The 15,186-nt window shown below is 57.1% G+C and overlaps 2 protein-coding genes across 29 annotated transcripts; one reads left to right on the top strand and one right to left on the bottom strand.

The window, feature by feature from the left end:
* Nucleotides 1-1,437: 1,437 nt before the first annotated feature.
* On the top strand, nucleotides 1,438-6,372 carry TMUB2 (transmembrane and ubiquitin like domain containing 2). 12 transcript variants are annotated; one of them, XM_063599004.1, is made up of 5 exons: nucleotides 1,673-1,757; nucleotides 2,324-2,391; nucleotides 2,553-2,655; nucleotides 3,673-4,239; nucleotides 5,142-6,372. In XM_063599004.1, the coding sequence occupies exons 3-5, from the start codon at nucleotides 2,648-2,650 to the stop codon at nucleotides 5,503-5,505; spliced, it is 939 nt and encodes a 312-aa protein (XP_063455074.1). In that variant the 5' UTR covers nucleotides 1,673-1,757; nucleotides 2,324-2,391; nucleotides 2,553-2,647; the 3' UTR covers nucleotides 5,506-6,372. The 12 variants fall into 12 exon arrangements, with proteins under 12 accessions (XP_014197482.1, XP_024782062.1, XP_003805919.1 ...); XM_014341996.5 differs by lacking the exon at nucleotides 2,324-2,391 and having other exon boundaries at nucleotides 1,438-1,757; XM_024926294.5 differs by lacking the exon at nucleotides 2,553-2,655 and having other exon boundaries at nucleotides 1,619-1,757; nucleotides 3,673-3,950.
* Nucleotides 6,373-6,445: 73 nt separating this feature from the next.
* On the bottom strand, nucleotides 6,446-14,271 carry ATXN7L3 (ataxin 7 like 3). Of its 17 annotated transcripts, none has more exons than XM_034941725.3 (13): nucleotides 14,131-14,271; nucleotides 12,655-12,765; nucleotides 12,233-12,386; nucleotides 11,863-12,034; nucleotides 11,564-11,661; nucleotides 11,036-11,058; nucleotides 10,674-10,740; nucleotides 10,440-10,525; nucleotides 10,059-10,127; nucleotides 9,738-9,799; nucleotides 9,409-9,480; nucleotides 9,158-9,315; nucleotides 6,446-9,052 (listed from the first exon to the last, which is right to left on the bottom strand). In XM_034941725.3, the coding sequence occupies exons 2-13, from the start codon at nucleotides 12,703-12,705 to the stop codon at nucleotides 8,904-8,906; spliced, it is 1,161 nt and encodes a 386-aa protein (XP_034797616.1). In that variant the 5' UTR covers nucleotides 12,706-12,765; nucleotides 14,131-14,271; the 3' UTR covers nucleotides 6,446-8,903. The 17 variants fall into 17 exon arrangements, with proteins under 17 accessions (XP_034797616.1, XP_034797617.1, XP_034797621.1 ...); XM_034941726.3 differs by having other exon boundaries at nucleotides 9,738-9,781; XM_034941730.3 differs by having other exon boundaries at nucleotides 10,440-10,468.
* Nucleotides 14,272-15,186: the final 915 nt, after the last annotated feature.

The raw sequence follows: 15,186 nt of genomic DNA, 5'->3' as shown, positions 1-15,186 counted from the left end.
TGAAGGGGGAGATTCTGGGGTAATTCTTTCTTTCTTTCTTTCTTTTTTTTTTTCCTGAGACAGAGTCTCGCTCTGTCACCCCAGCTGGCGTGCAGTGGCTCCATCTCAGCTCACTGCAACCTCCGCCTCCCAGGTTCAAGCCATTCTCCTGCCTCAGCCTTCTGAGTAGCCAGGATTACAGGCGTGCGCCACCACGCCCGGCTAATTTTTGTATTTTTAGTAGAGACGGGATTTCACCATGTTACCCAGGCTGGTCTTGAACTCCTGACCTTGTGATCCGCCTGCCTTAGCCTCCTAACGTGCTGGGATTACAGGCGTGAGCCACCGCGCCAGTCCTAATTATCTATTTCTTGATCTAAGTGCTACTTCTGCCAGTGTTCAGTTGGTAGAAGCCACCGAGCTTTTTGCTTATGTTTGCCCCTGTCTGCATTATTTATCCTTTAATCAGTAGTTCTCCAAAACCCCAAACTCCAGCGCTTTTTTTTTTTTTTTTTTTTTTTTTGGAGACAAGGCCTCCCTGTCGGGTGCAATGCAGTGGTGGCTCAGATCATAGCTCACTGCAGCCTCGAACTCCTGGGCTCAAGCGATCCTCCCACCTCTGCCTCCCAAAGCGGTGGGATTACAAGAGTAAGCCACTCCCCCCGGCCACAGTAAGTTTTTAGAAAAAATTTTAATTGCGGCCGAGCGCGGTAGCTCACGCCTGTAATGCCAGCACTTTGGGAGGCCGAGACGGGGGCAGATCACCTGAGGTCGGGAGTTCGAGACCAGCCTGACCAACATGGAGAAACCCTGTCTCTACTAAAATACAAAATTAGCGGGGCGTGGTGGCGCATGCCTGTAATCCCAGCTACTCGGCAGGCTGAGGCAAAAGAATCGCTTGAACCCGGGGGGGCGGAGGTTGCAGTGATCCGAGATCGCGCCATTGCACTCCAGCCTGGGCAACAAGAGCGGAACTCCCGTCTCAAAAAAGAAAAAAGAAAAAAATTTAATTGCAAAAATCTGGATAAGTTCTTGAAAGCTGGACTTTTCCCCCTTTTTGTGTCCTAAGCCTGCGCCGAATCTGTGCCTTCTTTGAAATGCTTTCCCGCCTTCTTTCTCCGGGTCCCACACTACCTGGGGCCGCACTCTTCAAGCACTGGATGCTGACTAACTCGTCTCCTTATCTGTCTTCCCGACTGGCCCAGAGCTGAGTTCTTACTAATCCCCGCTAACCTGGAGTTAGGTGCGCGTTGCAAAGCAGTAACGAATCCAATCAGCCGGGGAGGCAGACAGCAAGGCCGGAAGAACAAAGTTGGAAAGGGAAACGTCGCACCGGCTCTGCCCAGCGGCGCCAGCCCGGGCAACCTTCCGCAGTCGCGAAGCCACGCCCCTTTCCCAAGTACCTCCGCGCTAACTCCTCCCCCCTGGCCCCGCCTCTCACCCTGGATTGCCTAAGGCCCCGCCCACCAGGCGTGGCCCCGCTCTGGGAGGGCCGCAATCCCGCCAACAATGACTCCACCCCTCCTTCCGCTGAGAAACCTGTCCCTTTTATTTAAAGAATACCTTTTACGTCAGCCCGTCTTACGCAGCTTTCCGTCATCAGTGCAAGGCGCGGAGGCGGGACTTCCTGTCCCTGGTATAACAGCTTCCGGGAGAAGCCGGAAGAGACCGGACCCTGAACAGAATCGCAGATTGCCAGCCCTTTTCCCGACCCCTACGGAAAGACGAGTCCAGGGGCCGTCCTGGCGAGGTCAAAACATTTAGTCTGGTCTTTTCAGGTGAGGACTTCCCCATCCAGGCACAGTGCCGGTCCAATCCCCCTTTAATTTCCCATGACTCCTCGCGTCCTGAAGCCCCGCCCCCAGTTCCCCAGCCCCGCCCCGAAGTTTGAGGGGTGTGGACGGTTTGTGACCCCCTTAGCCGACCCTACTCCTCACTGGCCGGGACAACTGGTCTTATCACGGAGGCTGGGGCCAGGCAGCCCTTCGGTTCGGGTGGGCCCATGGACCCCAGTCCAACGCCGAGGGAATAGGACCATCCAAAAGCGGAAACTTCGCCTCAGAAAAAGGGTGCGGGACCCCTCCTCACCGTGCGGTCACGGTACGGACAGGGTAGATCACAGGCTGAGGGACAGAGCAAAGACCCCTGAGGCCGGACACCTGGGGTCCTGCCGGGCCCCTCCCCACGAGAGTTCACTGTGTCTGTGCCAATCGTTTTCGTCTTTCTTCGCCGCAGTTTCTTTTTCTGTAAATCATGGTTAATGACATTAACCTTCTTACCATCAGGGGTTAGTTGTGGGTGTGATAAATAATTACTACCGTTATTAAGCAATTGCAATTTGCAGTGTGCCAGGCACTGTGCCAAGTATTTTGCTTCGATGATTTCACGTCATCTTCAAAACAACCTCATGAGGTAGGTACTGTTTTTAACCCCATTTTACTGATGAGAAAGCTGAGGCTCTGAGAAAGTTGTCTGAGGTGTTATAGCTAGTAAGACGCAAGACGGGTTATAATTAGTTGTTTTTCTAACTCCAGGGCCGGTATATTAAATAAGGATGTTGATGTGTTCCACAGATAATTCTTTGAGCAACTACTGGGGCATTATATTGGACACTTCAGTACCAAGAGAAATACATACGATCCTTGTCTACCAGGAGTGTAATAGAAAGATGGACAGGTACATAAGTATAATGAAGTTTTATAGGTGCTGTGAGAATAGTCTGATAATGGTAATCACCAGACTGGATTTGCCCAGGGACAGCTGTGAAAGCAGCAGATTCTCCAAGGGAAATAGTAGGTACTCCAAGGAGCAAGCAGGGACCCTTCCTGCCTTTCTAAGAAACTGCAGCAGCAGAACCTTCACAGTGAAAGAAGAGAGACTGAGATATGGATTGTGAGAGCTGTTATGGAATCTTTTTCAAATCACTCCACTTGGGGAGTGGTCATTGCAGGAGTGGGCCCATGGTGACCCAGGAAGGTGGTGCTTCTGGTGTCTGTCCCACGTTGCTCCCCAGGGCTTGCCAGAAGTTTCAGAGGCGGCACATAATGTCTGCTGCATAGTATCTGCCCGCGGTCCCTACAGAGTTATCGTTTTAGATTTGTCTGACTCTGCTTTTGATGGTAGGTCAGTTTTCTTTGGCTCTTGACATCTGGCAGCCTGGATCTGTGACCAGGAATGAAATAGGCTCAAATGAGACAATCTGGCAGGGATGGCTAAACAGTGCTTCCAAGGGGGCCCCACAGTAAAATATTCCAGGCTTTTGGGTCTCTCTGAAGCCACTTTGGAGGCTGCTTAGGAGGCATATTTGCTTGACCAAGCGATAGAAATCCTAGAGAAACTCAGGCCTCAGCAAAGATTTTTCCTCATTCACCAAAAGAGCAACAACAGTAGCAGCAGCAGCAGCAGCAAGGCTGTGGGCTTTTCCTGCTGATCCACACTCATTGGGAAGTTGGAGTTTGAGAGAGGAAGGTCACAGAACGTGAAAGCAAGAGTTTCACAATAGAGGCAAAGGGTAGGGTAGGTCTTTAGCTTTAGGTTGGGGTGCCGGAATTAGGAAGGTTTGTGCCCCCTTCTACACAACACTGAACTCCTTTTTTTTTTTTTCAGGGCTGGGTCAGTTAGAACCTAAACAAACTAGAGACCTGGTTGCAACCCCTCAGGCTCTGCTGATGCTGTCCCCCTTTGTTCCTGCAGCGTGGACCCTGCCAGCAGCCAGGCCATGGAGCTCTCTGATGTCACCCTCATTGAGGGTGTGGGTAATGAGGTGATGGTGGTGGCAGGTGTGGTGGTGCTGATTCTAGCCTTGGTCCTAGCTTGGCTCTCTACCTACGTAGCAGACAGCGGTAGCAACCAGCTCCTGGGCGCTATTGTGTCAGCAGGCGACACATCCGTCCTCCACCTGGGGCATGTGGACCACCTGGTGGCAGGCCAAGGCAACCCCGAGCCAACTGAACTCCCCCATCCATCAGAGGGTAATGATGAGAAGGCTGAAGAGGCTGGTGAAGGTCGGGGAGACTCCACAGGGGAGGCTGGAGCTGGGGGTGGTGTTGAGCCCAGCCTTGAGCATCTCCTTGACATTCAAGGCCTGCCCAAAAGACAAGCAGGTGCAGGCAGCAGCAGTCCAGAGGCCCCCCTGAGATCTGAGGATAGCACCTGCCTCCCTCCCAGCCCTGGCCTCATCACTGTGCGGCTCAAATTCCTCAATGATACCGAGGAGCTGGCTGTGGCTAGGCCAGAGGATACCGTGGGTGCCCTGAAGAGGTGAGTGGCCTGGGAAGTGGGAAGCTGCTTGTGCTCATCCCCCAGCCCTTGGTTGCCTCTAAGGAGGCTGGTGCAGACATGGGAGCTGCAGCAAAGTGTAAGATCCAGCCCCTACCAAGGGCAGGTAGATACTTTCTTAGAAATACACCCTTCAGGCCGGGTGCAGTGGCTCCCGGGACTTTGGGAGGCCGAGGCGGGTGCATCACGAGCTTAGGAGTTCGAGACCAGCCTGACCAACATGGTGAAACCCCATCTCTACTAAACATACAAAAATCAGCCGGGCGTGGTGGCGCACGCCTGCAATCCCAGCTACTCAGGAGGCTGAGGCAGGAGAATCGCTTGAACCCAGGAGGTGGAGGTTGCAGTGAGCTGAGATTGCGCCACTGCACTCCAGCCTGGGCGACAGAGTGAGACTCCATCTAAAAAAACAAAGAAACAAATATACCCCTCATTAGTTAAGGATAAAGATGAGGGGGGCCTGTCGCGGTGGCTCACGCCTGTAATCCCAGCACTTTGGGAGGCCAAGGTGGGCAGATCACAAGGTCAAGATATCGAGACCATCCTGGCCAGCATGGTGAAACCTTGTCTCTACTAAAAAAAAAATACAAAAATTAGCTGGGCATGGTGGCGCACTCCTGTAGTCCCAGCTACTCGGGAGGGTGAGGCAGGAGAATTGCTTGAACCCGGGAGGCAGAGGTTGCAGTGAGCCGAGATCGCGCCACTGCACTCCAGCCTGGCAACAGAGTGAGACTCCGTCTCAAAAAAAAAAAAAGGATAAAGATGAGGGAAAAAAAAAATCCACCCTCCAGTTTTTCCCCACTCCCCTGCTTTGTTGGTCCAGGCCTGTTTGCCTTCTCATTCCTCACCCTCTATCTTTTCTTCCATGTCTTTCATCCTTACAGCAAATACTTCCCTGGACAAGAAAGCCAGATGAAACTGATCTACCAGGGCCGCCTGCTACAAGACCCAGCCCGCACACTGCGTTCTCTGAACATTACCGACAACTGTGTGATTCACTGCCACCGCTCACCCCCAGGGTCAGCTGTTCCAGGCCCCTCAGCCTCCTTGGCCCCCTCGGCCACTGAGCCACCCAGCCTTGGTGTCAATGTGGGCAGCCTCATGGTGCCTGTCTTTGTGGTGCTGTTGGGTGTGGTCTGGTACTTCCGAATCAATTACCGCCAATTCTTCACAGCACCTGCCACTGTCTCCCTGGTGGGAGTCACCGTCTTCTTCAGCTTCCTAGTATTTGGGATGTATGGACGATAAGGACATAGGAAGAAAATGAAAGGCATGGTCTTTCTCCTTTATGGCCTCCCCCCTTTTCCTGGCCAGAGCTGGGCCCAAGGGCCTGGGAGGGAGGGGTGGAAAGGATGTGATGGAAATCTCCTCCATAGGACACAGAAGGCAAGTACGCGGCCTCCCCTTCTCATCCACAGGAGTACAGATGTCCCTCCCGTGCAAGCACAACTCAGGTAGAAATGAGGATGTCATCTTCCTTCACTTTTAGGGTCCTCTGAAGGAGTTCAAAGCTGCTGGCCAAGCTCAGTGGGGAGCCTGGGCTCTGAGATTCCCTCCCACCTGTGGTTCTGACTCTTCCCAGTGTCCTGCATGTCTGCCCCCAGCACCCAGGGCTGCCTGCAAGGGCAGCTCAGCATGGCCCCAGCACAACTCCGTAGGGAGCCTGGAGTATCCTTCCATTTCTCAGCCAAATACTCATCTTTTGAGACTGAAATCACACTGGCGGGAATGAAGATTGTGCCAGCCTTCTCTTATGGGCACCTAGCCGCCTTCACCTTCTTCCTCTACCCCTTAGCAGGAATAGGGTGTCCTCCCTTCTTTCAAAGCACTTTGCTTGCATTTTATTTTATTTTTTTAAGAGTCCTTCATAGAGCTCAGTCAGGAAGGGGATGGGGCACCAAGCCAAGCCCCCAGCATTGGGAGCAGCCAGGCCACAGCTGCTGCTCCCGTAGTCCTCAGGCTGTAAGCAAGAGACAGCACTGGCCCTTGGCCAGCGTCCTACCCTGCCCAACTCCAAGGACTGGGTATGGATCGCTGGGCCCTAGGCTCTTGCTTCTGGGGCTATTGGAGGGTCAGTGTCTGTGACTGAATAAAGTTCCATTTTGTGGTCCTGCAGCCTCTTTCTGTGACAGAGAATGGCTATGCGCTGCCCCCAGCAAAATGGTAATGAGAGTAGATAGGCCGGGGCTACCAACGGGAGATGCAGTTTATTTACACCAGCAGCCATGGGGGCAGAGGGAATACACAGCGTTTACAAAGTTAGCTACCTGTACAGAATGGATTACATATGCAAAAATAAAAATCTCAAGACCACAGGACAGCGTGAGCCCCACCCCCCTCCCCCAATGACCCCAGCATGCGGTAATGCCAGGCGGGTGGCCCCTGGGCATGCGGGGGGGAGTGATGCATGGAAGGAAAAGCCACCGGCCATGGAAATTAGTACAGAACCCCCCCACACACACTCAGACACAGGATACAGGGCGGACGACACCTAGCCGGGGTGGGAAGGATGGGAATTGAAACCCACACAGCCTGCTGTTAGAGGGAGGGGAGTGGGGAGCTCCTAGCCCCTGTTCAACTACATGGTAGGGGGGGCACTCTCTCCCCAGAAGGAAAAGGGTTTGTTCCCTCAGGGTCCCTGCTGGACCAAGCCCATCTCTTACCCAGCCTGGGCAGGGGGCTCTGCCCTGAGGGCGGGCCAAGGAACAATGGGGAAGTTTATGTGGACAAACCAGTTCCCAAGCTACTTCCCACTTCTCCCTCCTCCAACCAGAAGGGGGAAAAAGGGAGAGGCCACAGGGCAAAGAGTGTATTAGGGCCTGAGCTGCAGCTGCCTCTCAGAAGGGAGAGTGGCCCACAGCCTTCCTCCCTTCACCTTCAGCCCACTCCCCAGACTGCATCTGGAAGCGGCTAGAGGCCTGCTGAGATCCTCCTCTCCCTCTGGCCTCCTCTCGGAGGGAGACTACGGAGGGCCAAGAATAGAGAAGCCCAGGCCCCGGGATTTATTCTAACTCCTGCCAAAATCTGTTTGGCTTTTTAAAAAATAATCACAATTTGTGGGTTAAAAACCAATTTGCAACCAGGCATGAGCCACAATCAGAACCACCCCAGCGGGAGAGCGGAGTTCCAGACAGGGCATTGCAGCCCCATCTCTGTTGTTCCCTTAACCCTCTAGGGTCCCTAACCCGATCAGTCCAACCAGTCCTGGGTACTAACTACCCAAATGTGGGATGGCTCCTCTTGGGAAGAGGGTAGGGGACATGTCCAGCAAGTGCCAGAGAACTTGGCTCAGGGTCACCTCCACCCGTGTCAGTCAGCTCTGCTCCCAGCCCAGGTCGCGGTCCTCCAGCTTGGCTCCTGGGAGTGGTGGTGCCCGCATGGAGGGGGGACGGTACATCTCTTTAGGATGTAGACCAGGCAGGTGGGCACACTGGCATGACAGTCCCACAGAGGGGCAATGACACCCCTTCCCCTCCACTGACAACCTGGGGCACAGAGGCCACCCTCTCTTCCCACCCAACTCCTAGCAAAGGGGGAGAGGCACAAGATTAGGATTTTCCTCAGAGCCCCAAACCACAAGTACAGAATAAATAACTTAAAAGCGCTAAGGAAGGGAAACAGGGCAGGCTTTGGAGGCAGGAGCGCTGAGAGGAACTGAAGCCAGTCAAGGTGAAGGGGGTGGAAGCAGCAGTTGGGAACCTGGGCTGCCCCGGTAGGGCAGTGGGGCAGGGTGGGCAGGAGGAACACGGGGCCACCCCAGGAGGGTGAGGCTGGGTCCCTTCCTGGGGCAGGGAATGAGGTAAGAAAACATTTCAAATAAAGCAGCACCGTTCCCTCTCACCTTGGGGCCCCACTCCTCACCAGCCCTGGGTCAGGGAGGAGAGGCAGGGGGAGGAATTCTGACACTTCTCCCTCTTCCTACCCTCCCTTTCCCATTCCTTGAAGCTGTAGAGGCTGGAGGCCCTTTCCTGGCACCCAACAAAAGGACAGCTCCTGCTGCCAAGGAGGCCCATGGGGACTGAGGGGAAAGGGCTGCCCCTGTGAGGGGCAGGGAAGGTGGCGGCAGTTCTGGACGCCCACCTCAGCAGACAGCACTCTGTGCCTGCCTAACCCTGGGACTGGGGGCATTTGATAAGATTCTGCACACAGACAGGACATGCCCAGCCTTGCCCCTCAGCTCCAAGCACCAGACCCATTCACATTGCTGAGGGCGGCCGAGGCAGGCCCCCTCCAGGCTCAGCTTCCAACCCACAGCCTCCCGGGTCGCCACATTGCCCCTCAGCAGGGCTTAGTCCAGTTCCTGGGGTGGGGGGCAGGCAGTGCCCTGGCAGAGTGCCCAGGTCAGGCCCCTGGCCTAGCTGGACATCCAGTAACTCACAGAATAAATAGGAAAACCGCCTCCCCACCAAACTTATGTCCAAGGCATAATATGTCCAGGTCTGAGTCCTGCACGCCGAGGAGTCGTGCTCCATTGCAGAGGACTTTGACACCCCCCAGGGGCGCATAATCGGATCCTCTGCCTGCCTGGCCCACCAAGCTTCCCAAGCCCCAACCCCCAGCAGCCGTCCATTTGCCAGGCTATGCCACCTGGGTGGGGGTCAGGAGAGAGGGCTCTGCTCAGCCAAAGGCTATCCCTTGCACCCAAGTCAGTTGATGTCGTCATAGATGCTGGGCGTCGGGGGTGCCGGTGGCTTTGGCTTCTTCTTCTTGTTGGAACCTAGGCCGGAGGCAGTCCCTACCAGGCTCAGATGGGATTTCTTTTTCTTGGTTTTCCGTGACTCAGAGCTGTTGGTACCTGTAGAGAAAGAGACACAAGGGATGAGAGTATGGTTATGGCAGGAGAGGTGGCACCCCCATGGCTTTGGGCACAGAGCCCCTAGGGCCCAACTGCATCACGTACCTAGACCCCATCCCTGATTTTCACTCGTCTTGGAGGAGCCTGAATCAGAGGGTGAGAGGTCAGAGGAGCCGTCCCACTGAAGCCGGCTGATCAGGGCCTGGCTGTCAGTCATGTCAAAGCTGTCATTATCCAGGGAGCTCTCGACCTCTGGAAGGACACTGGAAAGGGGATGAGCCAAAGAAGGGCTTTAGAGATAGTGATCATCACCCTAACTGGTCACAACCCCCCACCCTTCCTGTAGGGCCACTTACGCCGAGGGCCCGAGAAAATAAATCCGTACGGTTCGCCTCTGCTCATCTGTGTGCTGTGGGCAGCGCAGGGACCTGGTGGTGAGGCAAGGCAGGGAGGGGTCTGAGGAACTCAGGTAAAGCCCCTCCCCTCGGCAAGGCAGGAGCCACGGGCACAGACAGGGAAGGGGTGAATGCAGATTCGTCCCCAGATTGTGGCCAAAGGCCTGATCATTAGAGGAGGGAAGGGGAAGGGCAGGAGCCCCATTGCTCAAGTCCAGGGGTACTCCCAACCCATGCCCATGGTGAGTGTGCAGGAAGCACCTGGCCCCCTTTCTAGGTTCTGTGCTCACCTTGTGCACATCTTCTTGGTGTGTTCAGAAATCACCCCACATTGCTGGAAGAGGAATATAAGCTGAAAGGAGGAATGGAAGGAACCTACTCTAGATGTTAGATGTTTCTTTCTGTATAAATGCTAGATAGCACAAGCAGAGATGGCCAAAGGTGTCCAGAGCAGACGGTCCCAGGACACTATGGGCCGGGAAACCTAATTCCAGACAGAGAGAACGATACGGCCCTGACTGCTAAGTCACCAGCTTCCTCCCAGGCCTTGACCACTGCCTATGGCTCCAGCCCACTCCCAGGGACCTTCTCTCTTGCTGGTCCTCCCTCACCGTGGTTAGCAGGCTGCGAAGCTCCTCCGGCCCCAGGGTCTCATAGCTGATCCCAGTTGAATTGTTATACTGCAGGAGAACCAGAGGTACAGGTTAGAGATGGGGCAGAGAAAAGAGAAGGACAGGGGTGGAAGTGAGAATCAGTCCCTCTGGTCCCTTTCTAAGTGAGGCTTTAGAACGACCCTGCCGTTTTCCAAGTGATTTGTCTCACCCCATCTGCCAATGGATAAGGGGTGGGACTCAGAAAGAACATAAATATGTAAGATCCAAATAGCTCATCAGTGCCTCTGGCTGTCAGCATTCTGATCCCTACTTGTCCAAATCCCCACCACCTCACAACCAGGACAATGAGAGCGAGCATGAGGGGCGGCCCATACTCACCTTAAAAGGATCCGAATTGCTAAGTTCCCCTGAAGAAGAAAAAAGAAGGGGAAGGGTGTTTGATGCAGAGGTACAGACAGAGAACCCTGAAAATAACCAGAGAGGAAGTGGGGGTGACAGAAGGATCACAGGCCCTCCCTCAATTCCCCTATCCCCGGGCCCCACCTCCACCCCCCGGCAATGAGTCCCAGAAGACACAGCTAGAAGCATTCCCATTGCTCCGGCTCCACTTACCATTTTTGTGTTTTAAAGACTTGGATCTTCGAGGGGAATTGGGGTTCTGGAATGGGAGATACCATAGCTTTGGGGAAAGGGTAACGAAAAGGGGGAGCCGAGAACCCAGGGAAGGAAAAAAGATTTGACAAAGCAGCATCCTCAAATTCCTACTCTTCCTCCCCAGTAGGAGGCCTGTCTACCCATGTGCCCTCCCCCACCCCCCTTCCCCACCCACACTCCCCCGCCCCGGACCCACCAAAGACACCCTCAAGCCCCCAATGACCTCAGCCTTGAGTCATGACACTCGAGGACTCCCTGCCCAAAGGGGAGGGTATCTGTCCTTTACCCATTATTTCCCCAATGCCTGCCCCGGCTCTCACCTTGTCTGACTTTCTCTTCTTGGCTGTGGGAAACAAAAGCATAAAGAGCAGGGTTTCCGTTAAGTTCTCAATCTAAAAGCATCTCAAGAAAACCATACAACAGGCTGGGCACGGTGGCTCATGCCTGTAATCCCAGCACTTTGGGAGGCCCAGGCGGGCAGATCACGAGGTCAGAAGATCGAGACCATCCTGGCCAATATGGTGAAACCCCATCTCTACTAAAAATACAAAAATTAGCTGGGCATGGTAGCACGCGACTGTAATCCCAGCTACTCAGGAGGCTGACACAGGAGAATGGCTTGAACCCGGGAGACGGAGGTTGCAGTGAGCCGAGATCTCACCACTGCACCCCAGCCTGGGCCACAGAGCGAGAATCCATCTCAAAAAAAAAAAAAAAAAGGAAAAGGAAATCGCATAACTACACTCTCTCTTCATCATTCAAGGCAACAATTTGTGACCACTGTATACCCAATTCCTGCTTCCCACCTCATCCCAATGCCCCCCGGGTTTCCCCAGATCCCCAAGCACCTTTCTTCTCCGAGCCATAGGACCAGTCGTTGTCATTGATGTCATCATTATCTTCTTGGTCACTCTCAGACTTATTCATATTGTTGCTATTGGCAATCCTGCCAAGAGGAGGGAAGAGAAAGGGGCCAAGGGGACGGAAGAGAAAGGGGTCAAGGTGGTCACCCCGCTCTGCCCCCAACTTCAGAAGCAGGTGGAGCATCTGGGGCCAAGTAAAACCCACCCTCTGTACCTTCCCAATGCCCCCGGGGGACTACACCATGGCACAGGCTGCAGAGAACGGGCAGCTCTGGTTCCCTCACCGGCGGTTGGCGATTCGGCTGCTGTTCCGACCCATTCCCAGGCACTTCTCCAGATGGGGAGCAAAGCGGGAGGCGGCAATGCTGCGACTGCAATTGGGGCAAACACACTCCTTGCTCTTCCACTGGTTGAAAACCTGTCCAAAGATGTCCAAGCCCGGCTGGTCCACGATCTCTGGGGACAGGAGAGGCTGGCGATCAGGGTGGGCAGGACCCTCTCCTCTTGTTCCCACCTGGGGTCCCACGGCCTCTTCAATCCCTCCCCCGGCTCACAGGAGCTCCAGGTGCTACATCTAGCACAGTTTCCAGAGAAGGAAACTCCAGGCAGTCCCAGGGAAGGGCTGGACTGCTGCTCGTTCACCCTGAAGCTCACCAAAATCCTTCATGCTATCAGGGTCCGTGTCGTCCAAGAAGAAGTAGCCACACTTGACAGCCCGGTGTACCTCAAAGCAGAATCCCAAACAAGAATCCTCGACCAGGTCCGCGTATATCTCCTGAGCGATGGCCTGGGCCCCAGGGGAGAACATCTACGGTCACAAGAGTCACAGCCCCCTGGACTCTCACCAACCAAATCTGCTGCCAACTGGCCCCAGCCAAAAATCATGCTTTCTTTGCCATTTTCCCCATCTTGACTTCGTGTTCTTTCTTCTTCCTGGATCCTTGGCCTTTTCAGCTGGCTATTCCCTTTAAGGAACAAGGCTGACTACCCAAATTCCTCTTTGGTGTGGATGCCAGATACAGCGACGTAGAGACATCAAGAGAAAGAACTGGAGGCACACGTGGGGGAGCCCTCACCTCTAGTTTGCTGTTATCCAGGCCAGACAAAGACATTTCCTCCATTTTCATTTGTAAACTCTTGTGGAGACGGCGCTCTGACTGCTCATAGCACAGCGGGCGGCAACACGGCTGCACACACGGGGGTGGGGGTGTTGTTGTGAGTCCAAGGCACCTCTGAATGCGGCCACCTTCCCTCCCCACCTCGCTGCCCAAAGCTCAGTCCTGGCATCAGGGTCTCTCCCTCCCCAAGGCCCAGGCTCCCTAAGTCTGGATGGTCCTTCAAGGCCTGAAACCTAAAGGGGGCCTAGTCTTTCCCAGGCCTGAGCTCAGGCCCTGGACTCCACTGCCAATCAGAGTCTGGGTCTATAGGAGGCAGCAGCTCACCCTAGGTCCCCAAAACTCAAACCCCTCTTTGATACCCATGGTGCAATGCAGCAGGGGGAGGAGAAGGAACTCCAAGGCCTCAAAGCAAACCCACAGGGTGTGGCAAAGAACTGCACAGACTCCTAAATACACCCCCCGCCTTCCCTAAAGACTCTCCTCAGAGTCACCTCTGCTTTCAGCCAGGATGTCCACTTGGGGGGGTACTGCTACCAGAAGTAGAAATGGCCCTAGGACCCTACAACCTTCACCCCACTCTGTCTTCCCTTGAAATCAGCCTGCCACTCCACGAGGGGAGCAGAGCCTACAGGAGCCTAGAGCTAAGGGACATTTCTAGCCACCATGAGCAGGAACGGCGGGGGGTGGGGGGGAAGAGCCCGGTAGGGTGGCACGCCAGGAGCGGGCACTCCCCTTACCTGTTCTTCCTTTAAATAACCACCCGCCCTCCCTCAGGACCAGCCCGGAAGTCTCTCCAAGAGCCCCAAAGTCCAGGAACCCCCACCCAAGGATTCAGACACAGAACCCACAACCCAGGGCCCCTCGGAACGGTGGGTACGAGTTTCAGGAGCTGCCGGCCTAGAGTGGGGTGGGGACTGACGAATGAGCCGGGGGCACTGTGAAGGGTAGGAGGCCGGGCCTCGGCTCTTCCCCCGTCCCTGCGGCACTGCTGCTGCATCATACCGACTGGGGGGAGGAGAGCCGAGCCGCCGGGGCCGGCGCCGGGCCGGGACAGACCGACCCCCAGAGAGTGGGACGCGTCCCAGCCCCTCTCCTTCCCCGCCCGCCAGCAGCCCCGGCCGGCCGGGGAGAGGAGTCCGGGAGGGTGTCTCTATTGTCCCGGGGGCTGGGGCCTGGCTCCCTAACAAAGGCCCCGCGCCCCCTCCCCGGCCGGCCCTGCCCCGCCCAAGGGGGACCCAGACGGGGGAGAGCCAGGGGCCCCGGCCCGGCCGGGAAGCTGGGGGAAGCCGGGCGTTTCCGCGTCGGCCCGGGGGGAGGGGAAGGGGCGCTGACCCAGACCTGGGGGGAGGGGGCCCAAGCCCCGCCTTGGGCCCCGCCCCCCGCCCCCCACAGGCCCCTCCCCCGTCCCCGTCCCCGTCTCCGTCCCGTACTCACCCCGCCCGGGGGGCCGCGCCGGGGCCCGGCGGCCTCTCAGGGCCGCGTCCTCCGGCGGCGGCGACGGCGGCGGCTGCTCCGGAGCCCCATGTCCGTCGGTCCGTCCTCGCCTCTCCCCGGGGCCCAGGGCCCGGGGCCGGGGGGTCGGGCCGCCCCCCCGCCTCGCCGCCTCACCGGGCGGCCATGGCCCCTTCCCCTCCCTTCTTGTCCCGTCGCCGCCTCCTCCTCCTCACCTCACCCCGCCCGCGCGCAGTCCGCGCGCCGTCCGCGCGCCCCTCCCCCCGCCCCCCACTCCAGCCCGCCTCTCCCGGGCGGGGGGTGCGGCGCGAGCCCGGAGCGCGCGCGCGTGTGCCGCGACCGGAGGATGGATGGATGGAGCGAGCGTGAACGCGAGCGTGCGCGCGCGCGCCCCTCTCCCCCTCCCTCTGCGCGGGCGCGAGGCCAAGCGCGAGCGCGCTCCAACCTCCTCCTCTTCCTCCTCCCGCCCCTCCCCAACACCCCGCCCTCCCCCTCCTTTCCTCTTCCTTCTTTCGCTTTCGCGCGCCCAGCGACTGCTCGCGCCTGCTAGAAGGGCCCGAGCGCGTGCATCTGCCCCGCGGCCGCAGCTCGGCAGCATTTGCTCCAGGGGGCGGGGACCGGGAGGGGAGGAGGGGCGCCACGCCGCCGTCCAAAGTACCGGCGGACGGGGACGGGGGCGGAGAGATGGGCGGGGCCTTCGCGGGCCTCCCCGACCAATCGCAGGGAGGCCTCGGCCCGGGAGGACCAATAAGATGGGGGTGGGTGGGGCGGCGTTCAAGGTGAGGTGCGCGGTGCGCTGGGGGCGGAGACGTTTTGCCGTCCCGGCCGGCTCGGGGGCGGGGGCAGCGGGTGGCGTCGAAAGAGAGCGCCGGCTGCCAGCCGAGCCTGGGACGCCTTCCGGCCCAGGCTCCCCCGCCCTTCCCTCGGGGCTCCCCGCTCTCTCCCCCCCCACCCTCCGCTCCCCCCTTTACCCCGAGGCGTGCAGCCACTTCTGTGAAGAGGCCAGACTTGAAGTGGGGCGCAGTTAGGACCTCGGGG

The sequence above is a fragment of the Pan paniscus genome, chromosome 19 (genome assembly GCF_029289425.2).
Source record: "Pan paniscus chromosome 19, NHGRI_mPanPan1-v2.0_pri, whole genome shotgun sequence".
NCBI lineage: Eukaryota > Metazoa > Chordata > Mammalia > Primates > Hominidae > Pan > Pan paniscus.
The sequence above is the reverse complement of the archived record's forward strand: the minus strand, read 5'-3'. Positions and strand labels throughout refer to the sequence as shown.

Bases quoted from the DNA above. Each gene is read 5' to 3' on its own strand.
- ATXN7L3 (XM_034941725.3), bottom strand. From the start codon at position 12,705: ATGAAAATGGAGGAAATGTCTTTGTCTGGCCTGGATAACAGCAAACTA. The intron at 11,059-11,563 runs GTGCTTGGGGAT...TGTTTCCCACAG, and splicing joins CTATGGCTCGGAGAAGAAAG to CCAAGAAGAGAAAGTCAGAC. The intron at 9,316-9,408 runs GTAAGTGGCCCT...TCCCCTTTCCAG, and splicing joins TATTTTCTCGGGCCCTCGGC to TGTCCTTCCAGAGGTCGAGA.
- TMUB2 (XM_003805871.7), top strand. From the start codon at position 2,357: ATGATTTCACGTCATCTTCAAAACAACCTCATGAG. The intron at 2,392-3,672 runs GTAGGTACTGTT...TTGTTCCTGCAG, and splicing joins CTTCAAAACAACCTCATGAG to CGTGGACCCTGCCAGCAGCC. The intron at 4,240-5,141 runs GTGAGTGGCCTG...TCATCCTTACAG, and splicing joins ACCGTGGGTGCCCTGAAGAG to CAAATACTTCCCTGGACAAG.